At 39.1% G+C, this 27,571-nt stretch overlaps 2 protein-coding genes and 1 long non-coding RNA gene across 3 annotated transcripts in view; 1 reads left to right on the top strand and 2 right to left on the bottom strand.

The window, feature by feature from the left end:
- Positions 1–1,015: 1,015 nt before the first annotated feature.
- On the bottom strand, positions 1,016–11,959 carry LOC121953950 (protein LBH). Its single transcript, XM_042501237.2, has 4 exons — positions 11,752–11,959; positions 5,609–5,687; positions 4,255–4,429; positions 1,016–2,111 (listed from the first exon to the last, which is right to left on the bottom strand). The coding sequence occupies exons 2-4, from the start codon at positions 5,684–5,686 to the stop codon at positions 2,050–2,052; spliced, it is 315 nt and encodes a 104-aa protein (XP_042357171.1). The 5' UTR covers position 5,687; positions 11,752–11,959; the 3' UTR covers positions 1,016–2,049.
- Positions 11,960–12,678: 719 nt separating this feature from the next.
- On the top strand, positions 12,679–15,113 carry LOC148187397 (uncharacterized). Its single transcript, XR_015778591.1, has 3 exons — positions 12,679–12,820; positions 13,239–13,322; positions 15,030–15,113. It is a non-coding gene; the product is annotated as an uncharacterized LOC148187397 (long non-coding RNA).
- Positions 14,274–27,571, bottom strand: part of LOC148187396 (uncharacterized) — a 27,626-nt gene continuing 14,328 nt past the window's right edge. The window contains exon 7 of the mRNA XM_088087069.1: positions 14,274–27,539. Coding sequence (XP_087943195.1) covers positions 15,237–27,539 — 12,303 coding nt within the window. The 3' untranslated portion in view covers positions 14,274–15,236. The remainder of the gene's footprint in view (positions 27,540–27,571) is intronic.

Genomic DNA, 27,571 nt, shown 5'->3' with positions numbered 1-27,571 from the left:
AACTCTGCTCAACACCAGAACTGATGACTGTCCCTGCTTACCTGCAACCTGATTACACTCAACCTGCCAAAAGATTAAATAAATTACCAACATTACCAACTATCACGCACTCTGTTGTGCTGCAATTGGGTCCTACCACACCAGTTACAGAAATGGTGCCTTGCCATTTTTTCCCATGCGCGGTTGTCAGCAGAAATAGACAGTGAAAACGGTGCTTTGCTAATTATATTGACTCCATACCAACTTTTTACTACAGTTAAAAAGTCTCTCTGTCACAGAGAGGAAGAAATACAAAGATGTCTGTTTTACTCCAACTTCCCTGGTTCTGCTTCAAAATGAAAGCCCTCTGAAAAAAATCTCAGTTGTTGACACAGGGCATTTTACTTTGAAATATTTGCAGGACCGTGTTGTTGAAAATGCAGGAGCTTGCGCAACTTGATCATTTAGTGTAATTTGTACTTATAAATTTGAAAATTAAATTATATATAAAATTATTAAAATATATATATATTATTTTAAAAAATGGGGTTCCTGCATTGTGATTAGTTTAACATGTAAAAATTTGGAAATACAGTACTCATAACAGCAGGCAGCCCAAAGAAGCATCACAACCACAATGCTGCCAATTTGAACACTGCGAGCATGAAACACGCTGCAGTTCGGCGAGGTCCCATCATGCACTGCTTCTATAAGTCATGTTAACTGGCCCCAATCTTAACCACCGTGACGGTAGGTGTTGGTTGCCATATGCTGTTGTGTTAACAGTTAACACCTGTTTTTCTGTCATGAAAATTAGGAGTAGCATTGGCTGCGTCCATTATTTCTTTACAGTCCATAGTATTTGCATGGCTTTTCTTCGTTTTTTCCTAAATACTGTGCCATGTGTTGTGTTCTTAATTTGCTTGTGTTTTGTCTATTTGCTTCTGCAGATGTCAGTAAAAGCCAGATTTTCTCACCTTAAAGAGGAAACCTAACCTTCACTTTGACCATCACAAACCACAGGGGACAATAAATAAAAGAGCATTTTAAGAATTTTGAAAAGGTTTATTACTTGTGCAATAATTTAGGCTTCCAGTATTTTTAAAAAATATGTCTGACAAGCGACAAACATCTAAAATATCTTGGTCATCATTTATTCAATTTTTTTTAACCTCTGTTACAAAATGGACTGCCTTTAAATTCCTGTGAACATATTGCTTCAATAAGTAAAACACGATTACATTCCCTTTAACACCTACTGTCTGAAGACCACATATTATATAATATATATTAAAGAATGTGTCGTAATAACATCGATTAAAGTGATGAAGGCTGCCTTAATCAAATACTGCTCTTTAAAACATCGTAGCTATTATAACAAAGTGAATCGTGAGACCAAGCATCACCAGAACTACAGCAGTCAGCACTTAACGTACAGTGATGTCATTTACATCTAGAGTTAATGTAAAAACTGTGCACAAAATACAGTAGCTACCATCAGTAGTAGTAATATGGCACACATGAGCTAAATACTTAAGACAGCATTTAGAAACATCCGTCCAGATCAGATGGGCATCTGGACGGCGAGGGCTTGGAGCCAGAGAGAGAAATTAAAAATATCAAAATCACAAACAACAGTCATATTAAAGGGGGGGAAATCCTCTGATGGAGATAATGTAAAGTCTGACTTTAAAAACACGTCTGCTGCCAAAAGTTAAGCACATTTTGTTCATTTTTGGGCAGCTTCTCGTGAAAAGTAAATAGCCAAAAGGCAAACACGAAACAAATTAGGTTCAACACGGCAGTTTGTTGATCCCCTCAGAAAAACCTCCCCCCTCATCAGCGTAGAAGCGAAAAACTAAAACACCTTCTTTAAATTTTTTAAACACGGTTGAAGCACAACTCTGGCTCCAAGCCTGCGAGCTGGGGTTTGGGAATCTGTTTTTCTACCCTTCTCTAATCTGTCTCTGGATCTTTCTATCAACGAGCTCTTCTACTGGACTCTACTTTCATTCATCCAAGTCTGGACACACTCACAGTAACAGTGGGTTACGCAGGAGGAGGGTTTGTTCAGTTGGAGTCCTCCATCTCCGCTGCTGAAGCCCCCTCGTCCACATTCGACTGGTCCTCACCTGGAAAAAAACACATGCAGGTGCAGGATCACTCCCTGAATATTTGAACAGAATATAAAGCTGAGTCTGAACCCTAATATAGATCAAACCATCACTGCAGATACTTGAACAGGACTCGCAGTCAGAGAGGGGGAAAAAAAATCATTATGATTCATCCTCTGGGGAACATGAATGTCTTTATAAAATGTCAAAACAATCCTGGTAGTTGCTGAGACATTCTGGTAAGAGGTGGCCATTACTACGACTAAAAAATTCATATCCACAGAAATATAATATATATCTTTTGGCTGTCTCCCGTTTATGTATGTGCCCACTATTGCACATAGCCTCCAACGAGCCATTACCATTTCTCTACAGTTTCTCTAAGCTGAAGTGTCTTTTTTAAGGTTATTTTTTGAGCATGCAGTACCTTTACGGTTATTCTAGAGAATATTTTGGAGAGTAATTGCCATTGTTCAGGATTGTTGCAATAATATGTACATTTGCATAAAGCAAACATATTTGTCAACTCCCATATTGATAAGAGTACAAAATAAAAAGAAAAATGACAGATACAAAAATGTGCAATTAATTAAATTATATATAAAATTGTTAAAATATATATATATATATTATAAAAAAATAGGGTTCCTGCATTGTTATTAATTTAACATGAAAAATGAGTGGGACTGCAAACATATCATGCTACAAATCACAGGCCCCACATCCTCAATATATTAAACTAAAAAGATGATAAAATAACAATCTACATGGAGTGTCCACTTCAGAATAAAGCACACATGTCTAAACTCAGTTGGATTAATAATCTCTAACAGCTTTATTGGTCACAAACCCAAAAATTCCCCTATCAAATGTACTTCTGTTCAGCTGCATTTCACAGCATCAAGTGGTGCTCAGAGTCAAAGCAAAGAGCCGAGCAGCAGCAGACAGACGCAGCTCCGCACTGGACGACGTGAACGGAGGTGAAAATGTGTTCCCTCGAATGATTCACCTGAAATGAAGGATTGTTTTTATCGTGAGTCATATGACTCCAGCAGCGACTGACTCAATGTAACAATTCATTTTCCACTCAGTGATGCAGATCATCAGATTTCTGTGTTTCACTGCATCGCTGCTCTTCAGTGTTTCCTCCTTTCGTTCAGGTGAGATCGGCGGCAGAGTGCGTCATTTCATTTGCAAAAAGAACTACAGGAAGTCAGCAAAGGAAATAACCTTTTATGGACTTAAAGAGACGGATGTTTATTTGTGATGGCTGCTCATGTTTGGAGGGACTCACAGGACAGCTGTTTGTATGAACACTAAACTGTGGTATAAAGTAAAGAAATATGTTTATTTCAGTATAATTTTGAGGTACCTGAGTACTTTATACTCCATAGCATTTCAGAGGGCCACCCTGTCTCCTAGAATATGTTTTCAAAATTATGTTGAGGTCAAAATGTAACATTTGAAAGAAGTAAATGACAGAATGTTTTGCACATCGGAGAAGTTTCAGTCAGTTTCAACTTCACCGCTAGATGCCCCTAATTCCTGTACCCCTTTCCCACCAAAATTAGCGTGTGCACACAGGTTTTTCAAACACAGATAAACCCGAAAATACAGGCGATTGACTGCATTCCTATTGCCCCTGAACACACCACTGCGGCAGACGAGTCCGCTTTTCTGTCAGCTTACGTGTTTGTGCGGGTGTTGTTTTGCTGGTGTGTCCGTTCTAATCAGTGCTTTAGCGCTGCTTAGGAGGAGACGGGTGGTAATAAGTGACGGCGTTTCATTGCATCTCGCTGGTTCTTGAACCGAAATTAATGCAACCCGGTGTTGTGTTCCCAGAGTGTGAATGCTGATCGTATTCATTCTCATTGCATTTAAAAGCCAGATGTTAGCCCGTGTTAGCGGGTTTTTTTGTGCAGTGGGAATGAAGCTTAACTTGTTCACAATTTGAACACTGGACTAATATATGTAACAGAGTATTTTTACATTGTCATATTACTATTTTTACTTGGATAAAGTGCTTCTTCTGCTCTGGTTTACTTGTGATTGGCCAGTTTAGATCTAAATGATTAAAATAACAAACAGGAAAGCAGGTCAATCTTTCCATTAAGGCTGCACACCAAAGAGATGAAACTCTCGGTGACCTCCTCCTCCTCACCTGCAGTTTGTTCCTCTAGACGCTGCCTCTCAGCTTTGGCGTCTGGAGAGCTCGGCTCATCCGGCGGCCAGCGGAGCTCGCCGCTCTCCACCTCGGTTTGCTCCAGCGGCTCCACCACGATGGAGGGAAGCCTCTTGGACAGCTTTGGATACCTTTCATGGGTATCTGGGAAGATCTGCTCAAAGCTTATGTAAGGTTTAACTGATGGGTTTCATATTTTAGGGATTACTCTCAGCACATGTGGAAGAACAACAATGCGGTAAAAATTGGATTAGGAAAAATATCAGATCAAAGATTATCAGCTGGACTTTGTTGATGTGCTTCTTTGATCTCTAATGTGTAATTTGATCTCTGACTCCCTTGTGATGCTTTTTTCTATTTTCTAATTAAATTACATCTGAAATTATCTCAACACATTTTAGGTATAGCTAAGATGTTTAAAACTGGGACTTAGAAGCTTTGCATAAGGAAACGCAAAAAGAAACAAAATCTAAATCTAAATCAGGGTTTTTTTCGGTGCTGACTTTCAGTACATATAAAATATACTGATAACTAGTAACTGAAGGAAAATAACACTAACATCTGATTGTATTTGTGCCGACACCATTGTGTCATAAACCTTCTCTTGTTGTTTAGTAGTGTGTGTGTATTGGGACAAATTAAGCACATTTTTGTTTGTTTATAATAATAATAATAATAATAATAATAATAATAATAATAATAATAATAATAATTATTATTATTATTATTATCATTATTATTGTTATTTCTAAAATACAGAAACTGTTGAGTATCAGTTCCAGGAATGAGAGGATTTTTGTGAATTTTGACGTACTTAAAACAAAAATTTTACACTAATTGTTCTTGCAGAACAAGAGACATTTAGAAGTTTACTTTACAAAATTGCTGTCAAAGTTTCGTACAACCATTTCAATATGAAATAAAAACATATTTATATACATACTACTGACTGGAAAAAATGTCCAGACTCCAATTGTTAGTCACACTGAGTCGTTGGAAACAAATAAGCAGCAGTTGGTAGAATTAATCAAACACAACATTTCACCGACACCATTAAATAAAACATGAGTGGTCACTCTTTACACTTAATGATGATACATTATGTTTATAAAACAAACTGTACAGTAGTGGATGATAAATCACTCAGCCGGAGGAGACACATACCATTTACTCACAGCAGGACCGAGTCCAAATACTGGCCTTCGTCATGTCAACCCACATTTTACTGTTGCTCATCACTGCTGTGACTCATCATGGTGTGCTTTCTACGCCAATAAAACAGGACTCGTCTGAAATCATAAACACACACACACACACACACCTGGAAGGATACTGCGCCCTGATCTGCTCCAGCTCCTCCCCCGCTGAAGTCCTCTGTCCCGGGCTCCAAAGAGTTCATCACCTCAGTCATCCTGCAGGGAAACACAAGACGATAATCACCTATTAATAAACTGTCTGTAATCTGTTTTTTCTAATGCGACATGTATGGCAAATTTTTATTTTAAATATGCACTACACATTTAATACTGATGACATTTTAAAAGTTCTAATTTAGTTTCTGTAAAATTACTTTTTTATTGTTGTGGCACATTTTAACAGCCCTAAAGATTGTTTTAAAGCTCTCTATAAAGTTTTATTTCATGTAAAGAAACAAACTTTCTGTTTATATTCAGTCTTTTTCTCATTGTGCAAATCCTTGAGGTCGAAAAATTGTGTTGAATTTATTTCCTTCCACATAGAAGCTGCTTACAAAGCTGATCTTTTTGAAACTCTGAACCAAAACCTGCGTTGTTTACATCCTGTTTGCAGTCTTCTTCTTCACTGCCTTTGCTGGCATGTTGATAAGGTAAAACTTTATTTACCTCAACGATGAGTGTTGTGCAGTGGATTGCAGCACAAAGTGGGAAAAGAGTGTTTAGAAAGCAAAATATAACCAAAAAAAACTCCATCAGTAAGGTGCAAATTTGCACTCAAAGTCAGAAATGTCAGCAGGTTCAGGGTGTGGTTCAAAATCAGAACATGCACATGCAGAAAGTAAACATAAAATTAAACTGGTTAATGATGAGGTGCTCCAAAACAGAGCATAAAAGGAGAAGATGCATTGTTACCGGCAACTGTATATCACCTGTGGGACCACAAAAAAATGCTCTATTGTGTCTGCAAGTGGCCAAAAACTCAACAGTGCCGTCTGTTACTCTGGTTCTCTTTTTTTGTGTGTGATCGCTTTCTCTAGATGCTCCACTATGTTCATCAGCTGTTTCTGTGTGCTGTTTGCCGCTGAGCAGGTAGAGTGCAGTGAATTTTTACAGTTTTTTTTCTCAAAATAGCACAATGAGAGCAATGAGAGTGAAGCAGAAGGGTAAAGTTGTGGGTCGGACTGATGAAACTCACTTATTTTTAACAGAACATGATGCAGAGAGTAAATAAAAATGATCAAATTCCCAATGAAGCTTATTGTTAAAGGGATCTAATTTTATTATTTCCAACCCTTTATTTGGTGCATACGTGGAACCAAATACAAAGTCAACAAAGCGATATTGGATTGGATATTGTATAAAAGCTGAAGAAAGGTTAAAATATCCAGGATACGGGCGTTGCCATCTTGCGAGGGTGATGTCACTGAGAGCCCTTATCTGCGCAGTGGTGATATATATGTTGTGGGGGAGTTCCCGCCAAAACACCCATCCGACCAATCATAAGCAGCTCTATCGAATACCAGCGTACGAATTGGCTGTCAGGGCTGTCATTCATGTCAGAAAAGCCCCCTTTTGTACAATTTAATAACTCAGTAAAACCAAACTTATCATAAAAAAACACTTGAACAAACATCAGAGTGATGAGAACAACCTTCAGTGTCAGAGACCATCTTTGGCAAGCATTTATTTGGTGTGTACGCTGAGTTTTTAGTTTGGCCTATGACCCATTCACTAACATGGAGGGGCAGGCTTTATGACCTATACTGCAGTCAGACACCAGGGGGCGATCCAGATTGAATAGCCTCACTTTGGGGGAGCTGTCATGTTGTCCATCTTTATATAGAGCCTATGGTCAGAAGTAGTTAATAATCATATCATCATTGCATATATACATAATATCGGACGATATATCAATATAGGAATTTTTTACTTCCCAATATTTGCGTCGGCATCAGCCCCCAGTCTCGGCAGAGGAGACGCCATGCCTCAAAAAGACATCACGGCGTCCTTCACCTCCATCTCATCCATTATTTTTCTGTATCCGGACACCTGGTCATCCTTTGAAGCATTATTAATAAAAACCCTACGATTACTGCCTCTTTAAAAACCAGCCAGCAGCTCCAGTCGTCTGCTCACTAGACTTTTACATCTGACAAGTTATCAGAAACACCACTTTCCATACAATCAGACCGGCAGTTGCTGTTGCCATGGGGACGAGCAATTGAGATTGTATGCCTCTGATTGTCTGAGTAGTGCACTTTGCCTGAGCGCACAAGCAAGGCCGAGAGCTGATTTGGTGGGTATTCATGTGTGCCGTTACGCAGCAATTATCCCGCCGTCAGGACCGGGGTCGCAGCCTGTTGTTGTTGTGAGACTTCTCTGTGAAACCTGGAATTGCTTCTGTCCCCGTCATGATGAGCGGCGCTGAGACAATACAGCCTTTATTCCTCATCAGAGGCTCATATTGTTCCTGCGGAGGGAATCTGTGCCGTCGCTCCGGCCGGTCTCATGAAGGTATCAAGTGGAGAAGAAGAAGACGAGGCCTGCAGAGCTCTGCAACATGAGTCTGATCTCTGAGAGGAGTCTTCACTGGAGCGTAACAGACACAAGAATTTGAATATCGGTGCCAGGCGTGACGCTTCCGTCATGCTTTTTTTAATCCCTGCAGCTGAATAATAATAATGCTTTATTTGAGCCATTAGGTCTGAACAAGGTTATCCATGTGTTTAATGTGTTTACTCTGCAGGAAGCCGCTGCTCTTCTGCCTCAGCAGAGACATGAGATGTGACGACTTTTTACACTTTTGGATGGTTGAAGATGAAGCAGCAAGTGTTTCATTCATATGGCGTCTTGCATTTTAAGTCAAAGTATGTAATATTTATCCATTGTATCTAATGCACCTAGTGTTTGGCTCTAAGTTAATCTTTTGTCTCTCTATGTTGTGATATTTAGTTTGTTTTTTATTGTACACTACTTTGTGTCTTGAAATGTGCTATACAAATAAAGTTTATCATAAGTTAATAATAATAATAATAATAATAATTATTATTATTATTATTATTATTATTATTATTATTATATACTATTTCCAAAATATGGAAACAGTGTTGAGTATCAGATCTAAGAATGAGAGCCATCTTGTGAATTTTGACATTACACTGATTATTCAGAAGTTGAGAGCTCTACTTGACAAAAATGTAATGAAAAATATAATATTACATATTTTTAGTTTACTTTCAAAGTTTCCTATTACCATTTTTTTTACTGTATTCAATATCAAATAAAAACATATTTTTTTATTAACTGGAAAACACATCCAGACTCTAATGGTTGTATGTGATCGAAACCTAAAAAATAAAATAAAAAATTAATAAACCCAGTTAAACAGCTTAAATATCCTGACCTGCAAACCACCAAGTCAATTCTTCCCAGGAAATGCATTACAAACATAACACAACTTGAATTTAATTGAGCACAGTGCAAAATTCTTCATGAAAAGTCATTTTCTTTCACTGGAGAGCGGCTTCATACTGGATTTTCTTTTAAAAGTGTTAAAGTAAAAGTGTAAAAAAAGATGTCCCTTTCATAAATCTGGGCCATCTACACAGTACAAAGATTCAAATACATTTGATGCTACATAACCATGAAAACAACAGAGAAAAAATGACTGTGGCATTCACTTTTGCTCAAGAGGTACAAAACCTACAACTACCAGAATGCACTGCATTGCACCAGACCAATAAATGTCCCCGTTGGTGTTTGAAGTAATGCGAGTGTGTCTGTTTTGACACAGGTAACAATATGGCTGCCAGCTGGTGACAAACAATCTTGACAGTGAAACGGTAAGTTAAAATATGTTTTTGAAAACATTTTGGTGAGAAATAGGGAACGTAGTAAAAGATTCTTGGTTCATATTTGATCAGGGTTGCTTAGTTTTACTTATTGATCTAATATTTTTCAGCCTCAACTTTTACAATACAACAAACTGTGGTAGTTTTTCGTCTAATCGGGTTCTAACCTTTAGGTCCACTAACTTAAGAAACTGAAACTCAATTGGTTCTGAAATATTGTAGAGTTCGCTGCATGCACGTTTATTATAAATTAATGTTACAAGTGAACCAAGCTGTCCCACCAAGCAACTAACTAGACAAAGACAAGGGTCTTAGTCTCATACTGTCATTGGAGCGGTGGCACACGTTCTTGGCTGAACCCTGGACTGTTTATTAAGATGTGCAACATGGAAGTTTACCCAAAGTGTTGCTTGTCATTCTGGATCGCCCCCTAGTGGCTGTCTGCAGTATAGGTCATAAAGCCCGCCCCTCCATGTCAGTGAATGGGACACAGGCCAAACAAAAAACTCAAAGTACACAACAAATAAATGTTTGTGGGGACGCGCCGTCTATCTTTATATATAGTCTACATTCTGACCCCTATACAGGCTAGGCTTTTGGGATAGTTTGTATAATAAAAGGTGTCTTTTGGTGGCTTCTATTTCATTCCTGTTTTCTTCACACTTAACCATCTTATTGACAACCAGATCGCCATGACCTCGCTGGCAGTTGCATTTTCTTGTTGTATATATTTTGGTGGCCAAAGTACATTGTTTGGGCAACATCTAATACCAAGGTAGAACACCAACGTTGATACTTTATTGGTTGTAATGTGGGTTTTTAAGTAACCAAAAACACAAAATCTTTCAAATGTCTAATGCCAATGTCATCTTGTTGAAGAATAACAACATTTGGTCGTAAGTTGTGGAACAAAACCCATTGTCTGCAAAACATCATAATGTTAATGTTAATGGACATATGAAATGGGCGGTTTGGAGGTCCTGCACCAGAAAATTTCGAGAATCAAACACCTGCATTTTGGTGAATTTTTTATGTTGTGCTTTTTTCTGCAACATTTTATGGTGTAAACGTCTTAAATCCTGTCAAAATAAAGGCCTTTGCTATTTTCACGTTTTTATTGGGGGTGGGGTGGAGGGGATAGACAAATGCACATGCTCCATATATTGAGGGGGATATTCCCTCCCCACCCCAAAAATCCACATGAACTAATAATAATCTGAATTTTTGTTTGGTTTGGGACTGTTGAAATGAATGAAACAAAGCTTTTCAAGACATCCTGTTGCGTTCAGAAAATGTTACCATGCATTTTTCACTGTTATCTTATTGTGCAGACTATTAAATAACCGGCAGATTAATTGATAAAGAAAACAATTGTTAGTTGCAGCCACAGACTGTATCGCCGCCAAGAAAAAACCAAGTGTCCAAGCCAAAAACCCACAAGAGCACCCTGATGTACTGCAGCATCACAGACTTGAGTTGGAAGCCAGATACTTGCACCTACTAGTGTTATTAAAAAAAAAAATCTCCAGAAAATAATTCTGCTTGCAGTCTTCCATTTTACAGTTTTTCGAATGGAAGATGTGCATCTGGTGTGACCTCACAGATTAAAATTCCTCCTCTTCTTCTGTCCATCATGAGATTCATCACGGTGGAGACGGTCCAGTTAAAGGAGCAGTTAGAGCTCCCAAAATGTCCATCATTTTAATTTCATATTTACAGGATATAGATAGAATGACCGCTTCACTCTTTGTCTCCTCTTATCGCCCCAGCTGCACTTTTTTTTCTCTTCTTCCATTTCTGCTGCTAAATCAGAGCCGGCAGCAACACCACCTCCTCAAATGCAGCTCGCTCAGATAAATCCAGTAAGTTTTTACAGCCCAAGGACATGAAATAAAAAAACCTATCCATGTCCAAATATAGCGATACTCTTCTTTACTCATCATACAGGCAGCTAAAATGTTCCACTGCTCTGCTTTTGTTTAGTTTGTTGCCCTAATTCACATTTCCTGTCCTGTCCTATTTTTTCACTAAAATAACACAAAAACTTGTGCATTTTTATGACAAAATTGCATATGATGAATACTAAATATGCATGTTTGGAGATTTACCTGCACACACACAACAGGTAGCCAGTTTACAGCAGGTAGCACTATTAATAGATTTAAATAACAGTGTATAAAACACAGCTTCTGCTACACCTACACTTCTTCAGGCTGATTTGTTCTTTCTGCCCACGATCCCACACACTGAGCACCACCAGTGCACAAAAACCCACAAGGTGAGGCAGCTTTTATAAATTTTCCAAACCTCTAATGTGCATTTTTAAAAATCAAACTCATTCAGTGAGTTTTAGATATTTAAAAAATCAGATTTTTAGTTTAGTGTTTTTAAATTTTCAGAGTGGTTATAATCAAAAAAAAGCTCCGTACCTGTCTGCGGGCTGATCCAGTGTCTCAGAGCAGGAAGGTCTCCGTCCTCCGCTGCTTCATCACACTGATGCTGCTGATGCTGATGAGGATGATGATGGTGCTGATGATGGTGATGATGATGATGATGATGATGCGGGCTGTTGTGGGCGACAGGCGGCGGGGCGCGCGAGGCTCCCGGTGAAGTTGCCGCTCGTATCGAAGTGTTCAGAGGCTGCGCAGTGGAGCAGGACCGGCGCTGCGTTCAAGCACTGTCGGAAACTTTTGAGATGGAAAGTTTGTAGCTAGAAAGTGTTTGGTTCTTTTACTCTTTGGTACTTTACTTTCGGCTTCTACTTGTAATAGAGTATTTTTACACTGTGGTATGTATCACAAATCTGAATACTTCTTTCACCATTGCTGGATACATTACTATGCACTTTTTAGGGTACTTGTATTGTAGGCTACTTGTGGGGTACATAAATATATAATTTATATATTTATATAACTACTTTAACTAATGCACCATAATATAATATTGATATTATTAATTTATCAAAGTAACCAAAACTATCACTTAAATGTTGTGTAGCAGGTCAGATTATAGAATATTTACCTTAAAATTGTAGTGGGATTAGAAAGTAGAAGCAAGTATCTATAAAACTGCATTTGAGTAAATGTACTAAGGTACTTTCCACCACTAACAACTTGTGCTTTTAATTTGAAGGGAAGGTCTGTCCGGTTCATCCGACCTGTGGTGCATTTCGGTGTTTTGAGGTCAAATTAGGACAAATGGGAATTACACTCTGAACTTACACCTACACGGTGGTGAGCATAGTTCCTTGATCCATGTTGCCTCTTGATTAAACACAAACCAACAGAAAACTTGTTGGGCCATAAATTTATTCTTAGTTTCCCAAATAAACACAAGAAAACTATAAAAGATATATTTAGTTTATTGTTTCTTTAAAAACGTTCATCGCTCGAAGTTGTGAATTTACGAGCTGCACCTGAAGGGAGCACCTAATCAGAGTTCAAACCGAGCAGCCGTTGATGATGTTAAACGTTGTTAGCGGTTAGCTGAATTTTTCAGGTAATTTGTCACATTTTATACGGTAAAACTTGAACTCAGGTACACACTTTAAGGCTTCGCCTCTTTTTAATACGCGTGTTTCGTGTTCCTACAAGATTCAAGAGAAACAAGTTATTAGCTGTAACGCTAATTATCAAACAACAACAAAGCTAATGGCACTGAAATATGCGTAACTGCTGTTTTTAAGCTAGCGCCTAAAGGTTTCACTGTGTTGTAAAGACAATTCGCTTTTTATTTTATCCCAGGGGAACAGTGATGGTTCAGACATATACTTGTGAGCTGTGTCTCCCTCTAGTGTGTAAATACGAGTTTATTTATTCTTCCCATGACATTGTGGTGTAGTCATGAGATGATAACAATATGTTGAGTAACGTTATTGTGCTTTTAATTAATCATCATAATCTTGACTATTTTTCAGGTAAAGCGAATAATAATAAGCCTTTCAGCATTTTATGTGTGAACAGGAGTTCTCCAAAACTACTGGTGGAAGAAGTACCCAGATGTGAGTAAAAGTTGCAATACTATAGTGTGAAAATACTCTCACAAGTAAAAATTCTGCATTCAAAGATCTCACTTAGCTTTAGCATCAAATATACTTTAAGTTACATTAACAACAGTTCACAAACACCCAAACATACACTCACTACTGGGTAGCTTGTGAATTTACCCTTGGGATCAGTAAAGTGTTATTTATATATTACAGTAATTAATATAATTACAATTAAATTACTTATTATATGTTCTGCCAAAGTAACTCATAACTAAAGTGTATCAAATACACGTAGTAGATTAAAAAGTACAATATTTGCCTCTGAAATTTAGGGGAGTACAAGTATAAAGTAGTGTAAAATATATGTATAAAATACTAAATACTTTATGTATAGTACTTGAGTAAATCTACTTAGATACATCCCACCACAGTATATATCATATTAATGGGTTAAATCAATAGATGCATTAATATCTAAACCATGTCAATATATGTATAGGGAAATAAAATATGTAGATACATTTGAAATAAGAAATGTATCTACATATTTTATGTGTAATAGTTTATGTGCTGCTTGGTAGCTTGTGAATTTACTCTCAGGATCAGCAAAATGTATTGATACAATAATATAATTTAATTATTAAGTCTGTTTTGTATAATTAAATTGAATCTGGAAAGTAATTGGTAACTTAAGTGTATCAAATACACGAAGTGAAGTGAAAAGGACAATATGTGCCGCTGAAATGTACAAGTATAAAGTAGCATACAAGGAAATACTCAAGTACATAGAAATTGTACTTCATGCGCAGTACTCAAGTAAATGTTATCTTAGTTATCTTCCATCAATGGTGTCACCAAATTATGTGTTTATTTAAAATAATGTAAAGTGAAATTTGACATATTTCAGTAACTCTAATAACACACAATAAACACTTTTTGGTTCAGTTGGGGCCAGAACATAACTCGAGTTCACATATAATAATATTTTATTCATTGTGTATAACTTTGCAAACAGGTTGTATTAGACTTTAAAGAGGAGCAGTAATCAAATAAAACCCCAGAGATCATTAAAAGCTATTTACACAGCCAGTTTTATATTCCCACTTTGTACAGTGATATTGAAAGAGAACATACAATTGATATATATTTTTTACTGTAGCAAATTAGGTTCTAAGCAAAAATTTTAATAAAAAATATAGTTGCAGCAGTACACTTGCTGTGTTTCATCATAAGCGTTTTCATTTCAGCTATGCATTGCTATTGTTTCTTTACATTTTAGCTACAGCAACAAGAATATCTCTGCGATACATATTTATTTTCTATCATATACTGCACTATTGTATTGTCGGTGCTCTCTACTGTCAACATTACAGTGATATTATTGTAAACATCTTTTGGAATGTCAATAACTTTGATTGATTTTTGCAGCAGTCTTCAGCTCAGATCAAACGTTTTTAAAATCAAATGCACTGGTGATTATCATTCGATAAATAAGAGCACTAGTAAGTTGGATCAGTGTTTTACATTAAAAACTATGAAACAACAAAGATATACGTTTTGATATGCAAAAGACATGGCTTACTTTAGTTCTGTACCATAAGAAGCAAGGATATTTGGTGAAGCCTTGTCGTAATTTGCAGTAAGGGCACTCAGTTTAAAAGCTTATTAACAACCTAATCACATTGTCAGTGTGAATTACATCAATCCATCTCCTTATAGGTTAACAACATGCAACCAGAGATTGAAGATAACACCTGAACACCGACTGATAATCTACTGTGACTGGTAAGTTAATAAAAATCTCTTTCAGTTGCTTTCCTGTTTTGTATCTCACCTCTGTGTCACTGTGTCATTAGGAGGCACGTCGGCCACTGAGGCTGGACAATGAGAGATTGTATCTTTAAACATAATTTACATCAAGTTATTTCACTTGTCGACTCCATCGAAAAACTTCATTTTCTCAGAGTGCACAGAGTCTCTCAGTCGTTGAATGGATGAAGCTGTCTCACCTGAGATGGCCTCAGAAGTACGTGTAATTTGTTTAGTTATAACAATTGTTTCTTTGCGCTCACTTCTTTCACTTGATGTCTGCCTAACTAAATGCCTCTCGAAGACCGTCCTCTTGCCACCTTGTGAATCCTCAACAGTCCACAATCCACCTTTGTTAGCCTCTGATTCTAGGGGAAGGCCTCCAGCTGTTTGGACCTGAACAGCAGTCAGTAGCTTGGCATGCTGGGCCTCTGGGGTCGCATGTATATTTGATGTGATGACGTGTATTTTTCCAGATTCAAGTCTGAGTGTGTCCTCCGATGAAGATGAAACTCCCGATGACAGAATGGTGATTTTCTCAGGTAAGTTAGGCTCAGCTGAGATCAGCCCAGTCTTTGTGGTGGAAGTAATGATGTTACTGTGCATCTCTCCGAGACCTGTAACAGCGACAGGATCAGAGTATTTGACAGTTACCTTGGTTGGAGAAGATGAGGACAGGCCAGCGTGCTCACTCGTCATTGCAGAGCTAATATCAGCAAATGCGTCTGATGATTGAACAGAGTAAGTGGGGCTTATTTCGTCATCTGCTGTTTCTCCTGCTGGGCTCTTTACATCCTTGGGCTCATCTTTTTCGTATTTCTTAGGTTCTGATGGAGAGGAGAGTCCAAACTTGGGGAATTTAAACCAACCTGTTCTCTCAGGACTTTTGATAGTTTCTTGCTTTGTTTCCTGTTTCTTTGCCTCTAACTGCTTTCCATTTGGGTCATCTGTTTCATCAACTTTCTTTGAGGTTTCAACACTTTCTTCTGCTTTTGGAACATCAAATTCAACGTCAACATTTTTGAGGATCTCACCAAATGATGTCAATGTCTGTTTTGGTGATTTACCCTCTGCTGTGGGCACTTCCACTTTTAGCTGATCATCTTTGGAATCAGTGTCAACAGGGACTTGTTCAGCTTCAAGGTTGGGTCTTGAGAAACTCAGCTTTGGCATCTTGAATGATGGTAGTTTGAATTTACTTGGAGAGGCAAGACCAACACTGTCTGTCTCAGTCTTTGGCATATCAGGTTCTGTCGTTGCTGCTTTGGACACATCCGTTTTAATGTCAACTCTTGGACCTTTGATATTGACAGTAACATCCTCCCCAAGTTTAGCTCCATCAATTTCAGCTACTTTGTCAACATCAGGTGCTTCGACAGTGACATCATCGGTGGCAATTCCGAATTTCGGCATTTTCAGCGTTGTCAAATTAAATTTTATTGGTGATCCACCAGCATCTTTTGACTTAGCTTCACTTTCAGAGGCTTTAATTTCAACACAAGTTGAAGGCTCTTTGACTTCAGTTTCAGGGAGTTTGACCTCTGCCTTAACCTCTGGCAGTGTGATGCCTAAATCTTTCTGTGATTCATTTAAATCTTCTTCAGGTGCTTTTATTTTTGGTAGTGCAATGCCAAACTTTGGCAATTTAACCTTACTTCCTCGTGCTTCATGTTCAGCTTCAAGCTCAGCTTTAATTTTCATTTCAGGTTGCTTGACTATCACTTCACCTTCTGGAAGAGAAACATCAACATGTCCTTGGACCTCTGCCTTGGCCTCTGGAGATGTAACATCACCTTTGGGTGTTTCAGTGTTGACATCAGCTTCAGGGGCTTTAACACTCGTCCTTGAAAATGAAAACTTTGGAAATGACCAGGTTGATCTTTTAGATTTGGCTTCAACCTCAACCATTGATGCATCAGGTACTGAAATGGCACCTTTAGGTTCTTTGACTTCAACATCGGGGAGTTTGACCTCGGCTTTGGCTTCAGGTAAGGTGACATCTACATCTTTCTTTGATAGACTTAAATCAATTTCAGGCCCCTCCACATTTGGTCTTGAGATGCCAAACTTTGGAATTTTAAACTTGCTTCCTGATCCATCAAATTGACCTCCTTTAGCTTTCACATCTACAGATAGGCCGTCAGCGTCGATACTGGGTGCAGTGACATCCACTTTAGCTGAGTCAATTTGAATGTCTTTGTCCATATCAGGTACTTCTGCACTGACCTTTGGAGTAGCAGCTCCAAATTTGGGTAATGTGATTGTTGGCATTTTAAGTTTTGCCGGTGACCCTCCAACATTTCCTGTTTGCGCTTTAATCTCAGGAGCTTTGACTTCCACTGTCGCAGATGGTTGTTTTATTTTGACATCTGGAAGCTGAACTTCAACTTTGGCCTCTGGGAGTTTGACATCTACATCTTTCTTTGATAAGCTCAAATCAGTTTCAGGCCCTTGAACTTTTGGCCTGGAGATGCCAAACTTTGGTATTTTAAACTTGCTTCCTGATCCTTCAAGTTCACCTCCTTTAGCTTTCAAATCTACAGATAGGCCATCAGTGTCAGTGCTGGGTGCTGTAACTTCCACTTTAGCTCCATCAATTTGAATGTCTTTTTCTATATCAGGTACTTCTGCACTGACCTTTGGAGTAGCAGCTCCAAATTTGGGTAATGTGATTGTTGGCATTTTAAGTTTTACCGGTGACCCTCCAACATTTCCTGTTTGTGCTTCAATCTCAGGAGCTTTGACTTCCACTGTCGCAGATGGTTGTTTTATTTTGACATCTGGAAGCTGAACTTCAACTTTGGCCTCTGGGAGTTTGACATCTACATCTTTCTTTGATATGCTCAAATCGATTTCAGGCCCTTTTACTTTGGGCATTGAGATGCCAAACTTTGGCATTTTAAACTTGCTCTCCTGCCCCTCTAGTTCTACATCACCCTCTGGTGGCTTGAGCTCCACCTCAGGTTGTGTAATTTTCACATCTCCTTCTGGAAGAGAAACATCAATTTCTGGGAGACTGACATCTTTTGAACTTTGCCTTGAAAATGAAAATTTGGGTAATGAAAACCTAGACTTTTTAGATTTGGCATCAATGTCTATCGCAGGTGCCTCCTCTTTTGAAATACCTGATGATTCTTTGATATTGATATCTGGCAGTTGTATGTCTGTTTTGGCCTCTGGTAGGGTAACATCAACTTTTGGGACATCGATGTTGACATCAGCCTCAGGGGCTTTAACGCTTGTCTTTGAAAATGAAAATCCTGGAAATGTCCAGCTTGTCTTTGGCTGCGATACTGAAATTGAACCACTAGACTCTTTGATTTCAAGGTCAGGAAGTTTGACTTCAGCTTTTGCTTCTGGTAATGTCAAATCTGCACCAACCACTTTAGTGTCTTTGTCCACATCAGGTATTTCCACACTGACCTGTGGAGTAGCAATTCCAAATTTGGGTAATTTGAATGTTGGCATTTTCAGTTTTGATGGTGATCCTTCAACATTACTTGTCTGTACATCAATTCCCGGAGCTTTGATGTCCACTTCAGCAGAGGGTTCCTTCAGTCCAACGTCAGGGAGTTTGACTTCAGCTTCCGGTAGTGTCACATCTACATCTTTCTTTGATAAGCTGAAATCAATGTCAGGCCTTTTGATTTGAGGCCCAGAAAAACCAAGACTTGGTAGTTTAAACTTGCCTCCTTTTCCTTCATGTTCAGTTCCTGTAGTTTTTATATCTATTGATGGGCCTTCAATGTCAACACTGGGTGCTGCAATGTCAACAGTTAGAACCTCTTCAGGAATTTTAATGTCAGCTCCATCGATTTTAACATCCGTATCGGGCATTTCTATAGTGGCACTTGGGGTACCCCCTCCAAATTTTGGTAATTTGAATGTCGGCATCTTAAATTTTGATGGTGATCCCCCTTTACCCTTTGTTGCAACCTTGACCTCAGGAGCTTTAATGTCCACTTCAGCAGAGGGTTCCTTCAGTCCAACATCAGGGAGTTTGACTTCAGCTTCTGGTAGTGTCACATCTACATCTTTCTTTGATAAGCTGAAATCAATGTCAGGCCCTTTGATTTGAGGCCCAGAAAAACCAAGACTTGGTATTTTAAACTTGCCTCCTTTTCCTTCATGTTCAGTTCCTGTAGTTTTTATATCTATTGATGGGCCTTCAATGTCAACGCTTGGTGCTGCAATGTCAACAGTAAGAACCTCTTCAGGAATTTTAATGTCAGCTCCATCGATTTTAACATCCGTATCAGGTATTTCTACAGTGGCACTTGGAGTACCGCCTCCAAATTTTGGTAATTTGAATGTCGGCATCTTAAATTTTGATGGTGATCCCTCTTTACCCTTTGTTGCAACCTTGATCTCAGGAGCTGTGATGTCCACTTCAGCAGAGGGTTTCTTCAGTCCAACATCAGGGAGTTTGACTTCAGCTTCTGGTAGTGTCACATCTACATCTTTCTTTGATAAGCTGAAATCAATGTCAGGCCCTTTGATTTGAGGCCCAGAAAAACCAAGACTTGGCAGTTTAAACTTGCCTCCTTTTCCTTCATGTTCAGTTCCTGTAGTTTTTATATCTATTGATGGGCCTTCAATGTCAACGCTGGGTGCTGCAATGTCAACAGCAAGAACCTCTTCAGGAATTTTAATGTCAGCTCCATCGATTTTAACATCCGTATCGGGTATTTCTACAGTGGCACTTGGAGTACCCCCTCCAAATTTTGGTAATTTGAATGTCGGCATCTTAAATTTTGATGGTGATCCCTCTTTACCCTTTGTTGCAACCTTGATCTCAGGAGCTGTGATGTCCACTTCAGCAGAGGGTTTCTTCAGTCCAACATCAGGGAGTTTGACTTCAGCTTCTGGTAGTGTCACATCTACATCTTTCTTTGATAAGCTGAAATCAATGTCAGGCCCTTTGATTTGAGGCCCAGAGAAACCAAGACTTGGTAGTTTAAACTTGCCTCCTTTTCCTTCATGTTCAGTTCCTGTAGTTTGTATATCTATTGATGGGCCTTCAATGTCAACACTGGGTGCTGCAATGTCAACAGTAAGAACCTCTTCAGGAATTTTAATGTCAGCTCCATCGATTTTAACGTCCGTATTGGGCATTTCTACAGTGGCACTTGGAGTACCCCCTCCAAATTTTGGTAATTTGAATGTCGGCATCTTAAATTTTGATGGTGATCCCTCTTTACCCTTTGTTGCAACCTTGATCTCAGGAGCTTTAATGTCCACTTCAGCAGAGGGTTCCTTCAGTCCAACGTCAGGGAGTTTGACTTCAGCTTCTGGTAGTGTCACATCTACATCTTTCTTTGATAAGCTGAAATCAATGTCAGGCCCTTTGATTTGAGGCCCAGAAAAACCAAGACTTGGTAGTTTAAACTTGCCTCCTTTTCCTTCATGTTCAGTTCCTGTAGTTTTTATATCTATTGATGGGCCTTCAATGTCAATGCTGGGTGCTGCAATGTCAACAGTTAGAACCTCTTCAGGAATTTTAATGTCAGCTCCATCGATTTTAACATCCGTATCGGGCATTTCTACAGTGGCACTTGGGGTACCGCCTCCAAATTTTGGTAATTTGAATGTCGGCATCTTAAATTTTGATGGTGATCCCTCTTTACCCTTTGTTGCAACCTTGACCTCAGGAGCTTTGATTTCCAGTTCAGGCTTTTTGATTTCAACATTGGGCAGTTGGACCTCAGCTTTGGCCTCTGGGAGTGTGACATCTACATCTTTCTTTGATAAACTCAAATCAATTTCAGGCCCCTTTACTTTTGGCATTGAGACGCCAAACTTTGGCATTTTAAACTTGCTTCCTGATCCTTCAAGTTCACTTCCTTTAGCTTTCAAATCTACAGATAGGCCTTCAGTGTCAATGCTGGGTGCAGTGACATCCACTTTTGCTCCGTCAATTTTAATGTCTTTGTCCATCTCAGATGCTTCCACACTGACCTTTGGAGTCGCAGCTCCAAATTTGGGAAATGTGAACGATGGCATTTTAAATTTTGCTGGTGATCCATCAACATTTCCTGTTTTAGCTTCAATCTCAGGAGCTTTGACTTCCAGTGTAGCAGATGGTTGTTTTATTTTGACATCTGGGAGTTGAACCTTAGCTTCGGCTTCTGGGAGTTTGACATCTACATCTTTCTTTGATAAGCTTAAATCTATGTCAGGCCCTTTAACTTCTGGCATTAAGATGCCAAACTTTGGAATTTTAAACTTGCGTCCTATTCCTTCAAGTTCAATTCCTTTGGCTTTCACATCTGCAGATAGGCCCTCAGTTTCAATGCAGGGTGCTTTGACATCCACTGTGACTCCGTCAATTTTAATGTCTTTGTCCACATCAGGTACTTCTGCACTGATTTTTGGAGTCACAGCTTCAATTTGGGGTAATGTGACTGTTGGCATTTTAAGTTCTGCTGCTGATCCATCAACATTTATTGTTTGAGCTTCAATCTCAGGAGCTTTGATTTCCACTGTTGCAGATGGTTGTTTTATTTTGAATTCTGGAAGCTGAACTTTAGCTTTAGCTTCTGGGAGTGTGACATCTACATCTTTCTTTGAAAAGCTCAAATCAATTTCAGGCCCTGTTACCTTTGGCATTGTGATTCCAAACTTTCGTATTTTTCCTTGCCCATCAACTTCTGCTTCACTTTTTGGTAATTTCATATCCAATTCTCCTCCTTTTACTTCCACATTGACCTCTGGAATTGCAACATTCGCATCCTGAAGCCTGGCATCAACCTCAGGGGCCTTCACACTTGGTTTTGAGAAAGAAAATTTTGGCAGCGAAAACCTAGGTTTTTTCAGTTTTGCATCTACTTCAACACCTGGCTGTTGCTCTATCACAACACCAACTGAAGGCTTTTTGACCTCAACCTCTGGTAGATGGACCTCTGCTTTAACCTCTGGTACATCAACATCTGTGTGTGGCACTGATATATGCATGTCAGCTCCATCAATTTTAATTTCTTTTTCTAAGTCGGGTACTTCAGTGCTGACAGTTGGAGTGGCAGCTCCAAATTTGGGAAATTTAAATGTTGGCAGTTTAAATTTTGATGGTGATCCTTTCACACTGCTTAACTGAGCTTCAATCTCAGGCGCTTTAATTTCCACTTTAGCTGAAGGTTCTTTGAGTTCAACATCAGGAAGACTGACTTCAGCTTTTGCTCCTGGTATGGTGATGTTGGCATCTTTTTTTGATAAGCTTAAATCAATTTCAGGTCCTTTTGGCAATGAGATTCCAAACTTTGGTATTTTGAACTTCCGTTCCTGCCCATCAAATTCAACCTCAGACAGCAAGCCTTCAATTTCCAGTTCAGGTTTTTTAACCTCCACTTTTGCTTCTGGCATTGAAACATCTACTTTTCCAAGATTGACGTCAAATTCAGGGCCTTCTGAGAGTTTGACCTCAGCTTTGGTCTCGGGTAATTTGACATCTACATCTTTCTTTGATAAGCTTAAATCAATGTCAGGCCCTTGTACCTTTGGCAATGATATTCCAAACTTCGGCACTTTAAACTTGCTTTCTTTTCCCTCACCCTTAGTTCCTTTCATTTTTACATCAAGAGATGGGCCCTCAATGTCAATATTCTGTGCTGCAACATCAATTGTTGCCCTGCCTGTAGGTATTTCCAACCCAGCTCCTTCAACTTTTATGTCTTTGTTCATATCAGGTACCTCCGCGCTGATAGTTGGAGAGGCAGCTCCAAATTTGGGAAATTTAAATGCTGGCAGTTTAAATTTTGATGGTGATCCTTCCACATAACCTGACTGAGATTCAATCTCAGGACCTTTAATCTCCACTTTACCAGAGGGTTTTTTCACTTCAACATCAGGAAGTTTGACTTCAGCTTTGGTGTCTGGAAGCGTCACATCTACATCTTCTTTTGAGAAGTTTAAATCAATTTCAGGCCCTTTTACTTTCGGCAGTGTGATTCCAAACTTTGGCATTTTAAACTTGCTTTCTTGCCCTTCAATTTTTGCTTCACTCTCTGGTGGTTTTATATCAACAGCAATTTTAGGAGCTTCTGGGAGGTCAGCCTCAGCTTTAGCTTCTGGTAGTGTCACATCTACATATTTCTTTGAGAAACTTAAATCAATCTCAGGTCCTTTGACTTTTGGCATTGTGATTCCAAACTTTGGCATTTTGAGCTTGCCTTTGTGTCCTTCAAGCTCAACGTCAGTCTGCAAAGGTTTGATTTCCACCTCAGGTTTTTCAACCTCCACCTTTGCCTCTGGGACCAAAACGTCTGCTTTTCCAAAGCTGACATCAATTTTAGGGCCATCTGGGAGTTTGGCATCAACATTTGCTTCTGGTAGTGTGACATCAATGTCTTTCTTTGATAAGCTCAAGTCAAATTCTGGCCCTTTTACTTTCGGAATTTGGATTCCAAACTTAGGTATTTTGTACTTTTTTCCTTGTCCATCAATTTCAACTTCAGATTGCATTTTCATTTCAGGTTGTTTGACCTCCACCTTAGCTGCTGGAATTGAAACATCTACTTTTCCAAGCTCAACCTCTGGAAGTTTGACATCAGTTTTTGTCTCTGGTAGTTTGACATCTACATCTTTCTTCGATGAGCTAAAATCAAATTCAGGCCCTTTTACTTTTGGCATTTTGATTCCGAACTTTGGCATTTTGATAGGTTGGATTTTTACTTCAGGTTTTTTAACCTCCAGCTCGGCTTCTGAAATCAAAACTTCTGCTTTTCCAAGACTGGCATCAATTGAAGGGGCTTCTGGAAGTTTCATTTCAGCTTTAGCCTCTGGAATTGAAACATCTACTTTTCCAATATCGACCCCTGGAAGTTGGATATCAGTTTTGGCCTCGGGTAATGTGACATCTACTTCTTTCTTTGACAGGCTTAAGTCAATTTTAGGTCCTTTCACTTTTGCCATGGAGAAACCAAGATGTGGCATTTTAAATTTGCCTCCTTCAGTTTTTGTTTCAATTGAAGCTCCGTCAACGTCAATGCTGGGTGTTACAATGTGAACTTCAGACCCCTTGTCAGGGATTTTAATATCAGCTCCATCGATTTTGACGTCTTTGTCTATAGCAGGTGTTTCTACAGAAACGTTTGGAGTAACAATTCCAAATTTTGGTAGTTTGAATGTTGGCATCTTAAATTTTGTTGGTGATCCTTCTGTACCTTTTCCTGCAACTGTTATTTCAGGAGCTTTAACTTCCGCTTTAGCAGAGGGTTCTTTTAGTTCAACTTCAGGGACTTTTACGTCAGCTTTGGCTTCTGGCAGTGTCACATTTCCATCTTTCTTTGATAATCCAAAGTGAATGTCAGGGCCTTTTACTTTTGGCATTGACATTCCCAACTTTGGCATTTTAAACTTGCTGCCTTGACTGTCAAGTTCAACTTCGCTGGGCTCAAGTTTCATTTCCAATTCAGGCTTTTTAATTTCCACTTTTCCCTTTGGAAGATAAACTTCTTCTCCAAGACTGATATCAACTTTAGGAGCATCAGGGACTTTTACTTCAGCTTTGGCCTCCGGCAGTGTCACTTCTCCATCTTTCTTTGACAAGTCAAAGTGAATGTCAGGTCCTTTAACTTTAGGCATTGTGATTCCAAACTTGGGCATTTTGATGGGTCTGATTCTCACTTCAGGTTTTTTAACCTCCAGCTCGGCTTCTGGGATCGAAACTTGTGCTTTTCCAAGACTGGCATCAATTTCAGGGGTCTCTGGGAGTTTGACCTGAGCATCAACCTCTGGCAGTGTGACATCTGCATTGTCTTTTGATTGGCTTAAATCAAATTCAGGTCCTTTTATTTCTGGAATTTTTATACCAAATTTTGGCATTTTAAACTTTTGTTTGATTTCTACTTCAGGTTTTTCGAATTCCATCTTTTGCCCTGGAATGGAAACATCTACTTTTCCACGAGTAAAGTCAATCTCAGGGTCCTCTGGGAGCTTGACTTCAGCTTTAGCCTCTGTAAGTGTGACATCCACATCTTTCTTTGATGAGCTCAAATCAAATTCAGGCCCTTTGAATTTTGGAATTTTAATTTCAAACCTTGGTATCTTGAACTTGCCACCCTGTCCATCCAGTTCACCTTCAACCTGCAGAGGTTTGAGTTCCAATTCAGGTTTTTCAACCTGCATCTTTTGCTCAGGAATAGAAACATCTACTTTTCCAAGAGTAACTTCAACCTCAGGAATGTCTGGGAGTTCAACGTCAGCTTTACCTTCTGGTAGTGTGAAATCAACATCTTTTTTTGACATGCTTAAATCAATTTTAGGTCCTCTCACTTTTGGCATTTTAAACTTCCCACCCTTTTCGATTTCTGCCCCATCAATGGTTATACCCTTATGTGCATCAGGCACATTTACACTGCCTGCTGCTTCAAATTTGGGGAGTTTGAATGTGTGCTCCTCAGCTTCAACATAATTTACTTCACCTCTGATCTCTGGATGGGAGATGTCAGCTTTTGGGCTTGCAGCATTAAAATCAACACCAAAACCTGAAGGCTTAATGCCACCATCCTTTTTGGCTGGTGAACCTGAATCAATGTATTCAAAGCCCTCAATTTCAGGTATTTTGACATCCGATATGAGTCCTCCAATTCTTGTTTCAGTCTTTGACTCCTTTACTTCTTGGATAAATATGGTCTTTTCTCTTTTTATGTCATCACCTTTTTGTTTAGGCAAATCAATTTCCATGTCAGGGATTCTTATATCTGGTTTTCCAATCCCAAAGCTAGGCATTGTAATCTTTGCCTTCATTGATTTCAATGTAGCTGCAGATTCTTGTGTTTCTTGTGTCTGAAGAAAAGCTCCTTCCTGTGTACTTTCTTTTCCAGGTATTATAATATGTTCTCGTTTGTAAACCCCTTCATCACTTTGTTTTGGCTCAGTTTTGTATTTCATTTCAGGTTTCTTAAAACCTACCCTGGTCTCCATCAAAAGTTCCTCTGAAGTTAAATCAGCAGGTGCGACCTTCGGTAGTTTGACTGTAGTTTTGGAGATTTCTGTAGAGGAAGTTACATCAAAGTGTGTGTCATGTTTTGTTTTAGTGGGTGTTTTTACTGATATCCTTTGTGCATTTGCATCTATCACTGTAATCTCTTCAGGAATAGGCACTCCACTTGTGTCAACCCGAGGCAGCTTAAATCCAGGCAGTTTTGAAACAGCCTCTTTCACGCTGTCAACATCAATTGACATTTGTACAGTTTCAGCTTGAATGTCTTCATAATGTCCTGTAAAAACAGCTTTAGGCTCTTTGATTCCTTTGGCTGTGGTCCTCTTAGACATGTCCTCCATACCTGGAATCTCAATGTCTTCACGTTTAGGGAGTTTTGCTTTGAAACGGCTGCTTTTTGATAGTCGCTCATAAGGATCTTCTTTTTCTTCTGTACCCTCAGTTTTCAGCTCAATCTCGGTCGTGCTTTCTTCACCATTCACAGTCATCTTTGGTATTGTTTCCTCAGTGTCAATGTCAGTGAAGCCAATTTTAGGCAGTTTGAATGCTGGACCTATCTTTGTTTCTTGATTTTGTTTGTCTTTGCCTTTCTTTGTTTTTTCATCACCTTTTTTGGGAGATTTTTGTATCAGTGCAACATCAGATATTTCAAGTTCCACCTTTGGTAACTTCATTTCTATCTGTGTTGTGTCTGATTTGGCTGGGAGTACCCCTGAACTCTCACAGCTCACTATTTGGGCGTTGGCATCGAGTGGTAGTTGATCTCCTTGTTGTTTTGCTTGTGATTCTGAACTTAGGATGACACCCAATTTTTCATTTTCAGGTTGGTCTGCTATTTCAATGCTTGCCCCCAGCGTTTTCAGCCTCTTTGGTGACGATTTCGCTTTTGCATCTTTCTTGTGTGATTTATCCTTGCCCAATATTTTAATTTTCAATTCTGACCGTTCTTTCTTCTTTTTCTTCCCATCGGGGGATTTGACAACAGGGGGGGTTCCTTGACCTGCCAGAGCCATGGTTAGATCTTCTGTTTTCAAAGTGCTGTCTAGATCGATGAGCTCAGCCTTGTATTGAGGTTCAGTCAGTTTTTCATCGTGATCATCTGTCACATGGACTTGAGGTGTTTCTCTTGAGGGGCTTTCAAAGCACTCAGGTGAAACCATCTGCGCAGTTGTTTGTGCGTCTGTGTCCTGGTCTTCAGATGAACTTATGCGGCCTTTCTTTGTTTTAAGAGAAAGCTTTACTTTATGCTTCTTCTTGCCTTTGAGAGCATCCTGAGATTTTATAGGTGACTCTGTGTCACTTGTGGTGGGGCTAAGCTCAAGCTTTCGCTGTTCATCAGCCTCGGAGGAGCTGTGAGACCTTGTAAAGCGTGACTTCTTTCCTTTTCCAAAGGAGGGAAACTTAGGCCATGAAATGCGGGCATCGCCACGTCTTTTGGTTTTTCCTTGCTCCCTCATCTCTGGAGTGTAGACGTCATCCTCCTGTTGAGCAACAGAAACATGAAATGTGAGTT

The sequence above is a fragment of the Plectropomus leopardus genome, chromosome 14 (assembly GCF_026936395.1).
Source record: "Plectropomus leopardus strain MGB_pleo_1.0 chromosome 14, ASM2693639v1, whole genome shotgun sequence".
Classification (NCBI taxonomy): Eukaryota; Metazoa; Chordata; class Actinopteri; order Perciformes; family Serranidae; genus Plectropomus; species Plectropomus leopardus.
Note: the sequence above shows the minus strand (reverse complement) of the source record. Positions and strands in the feature narration are given on the sequence as shown.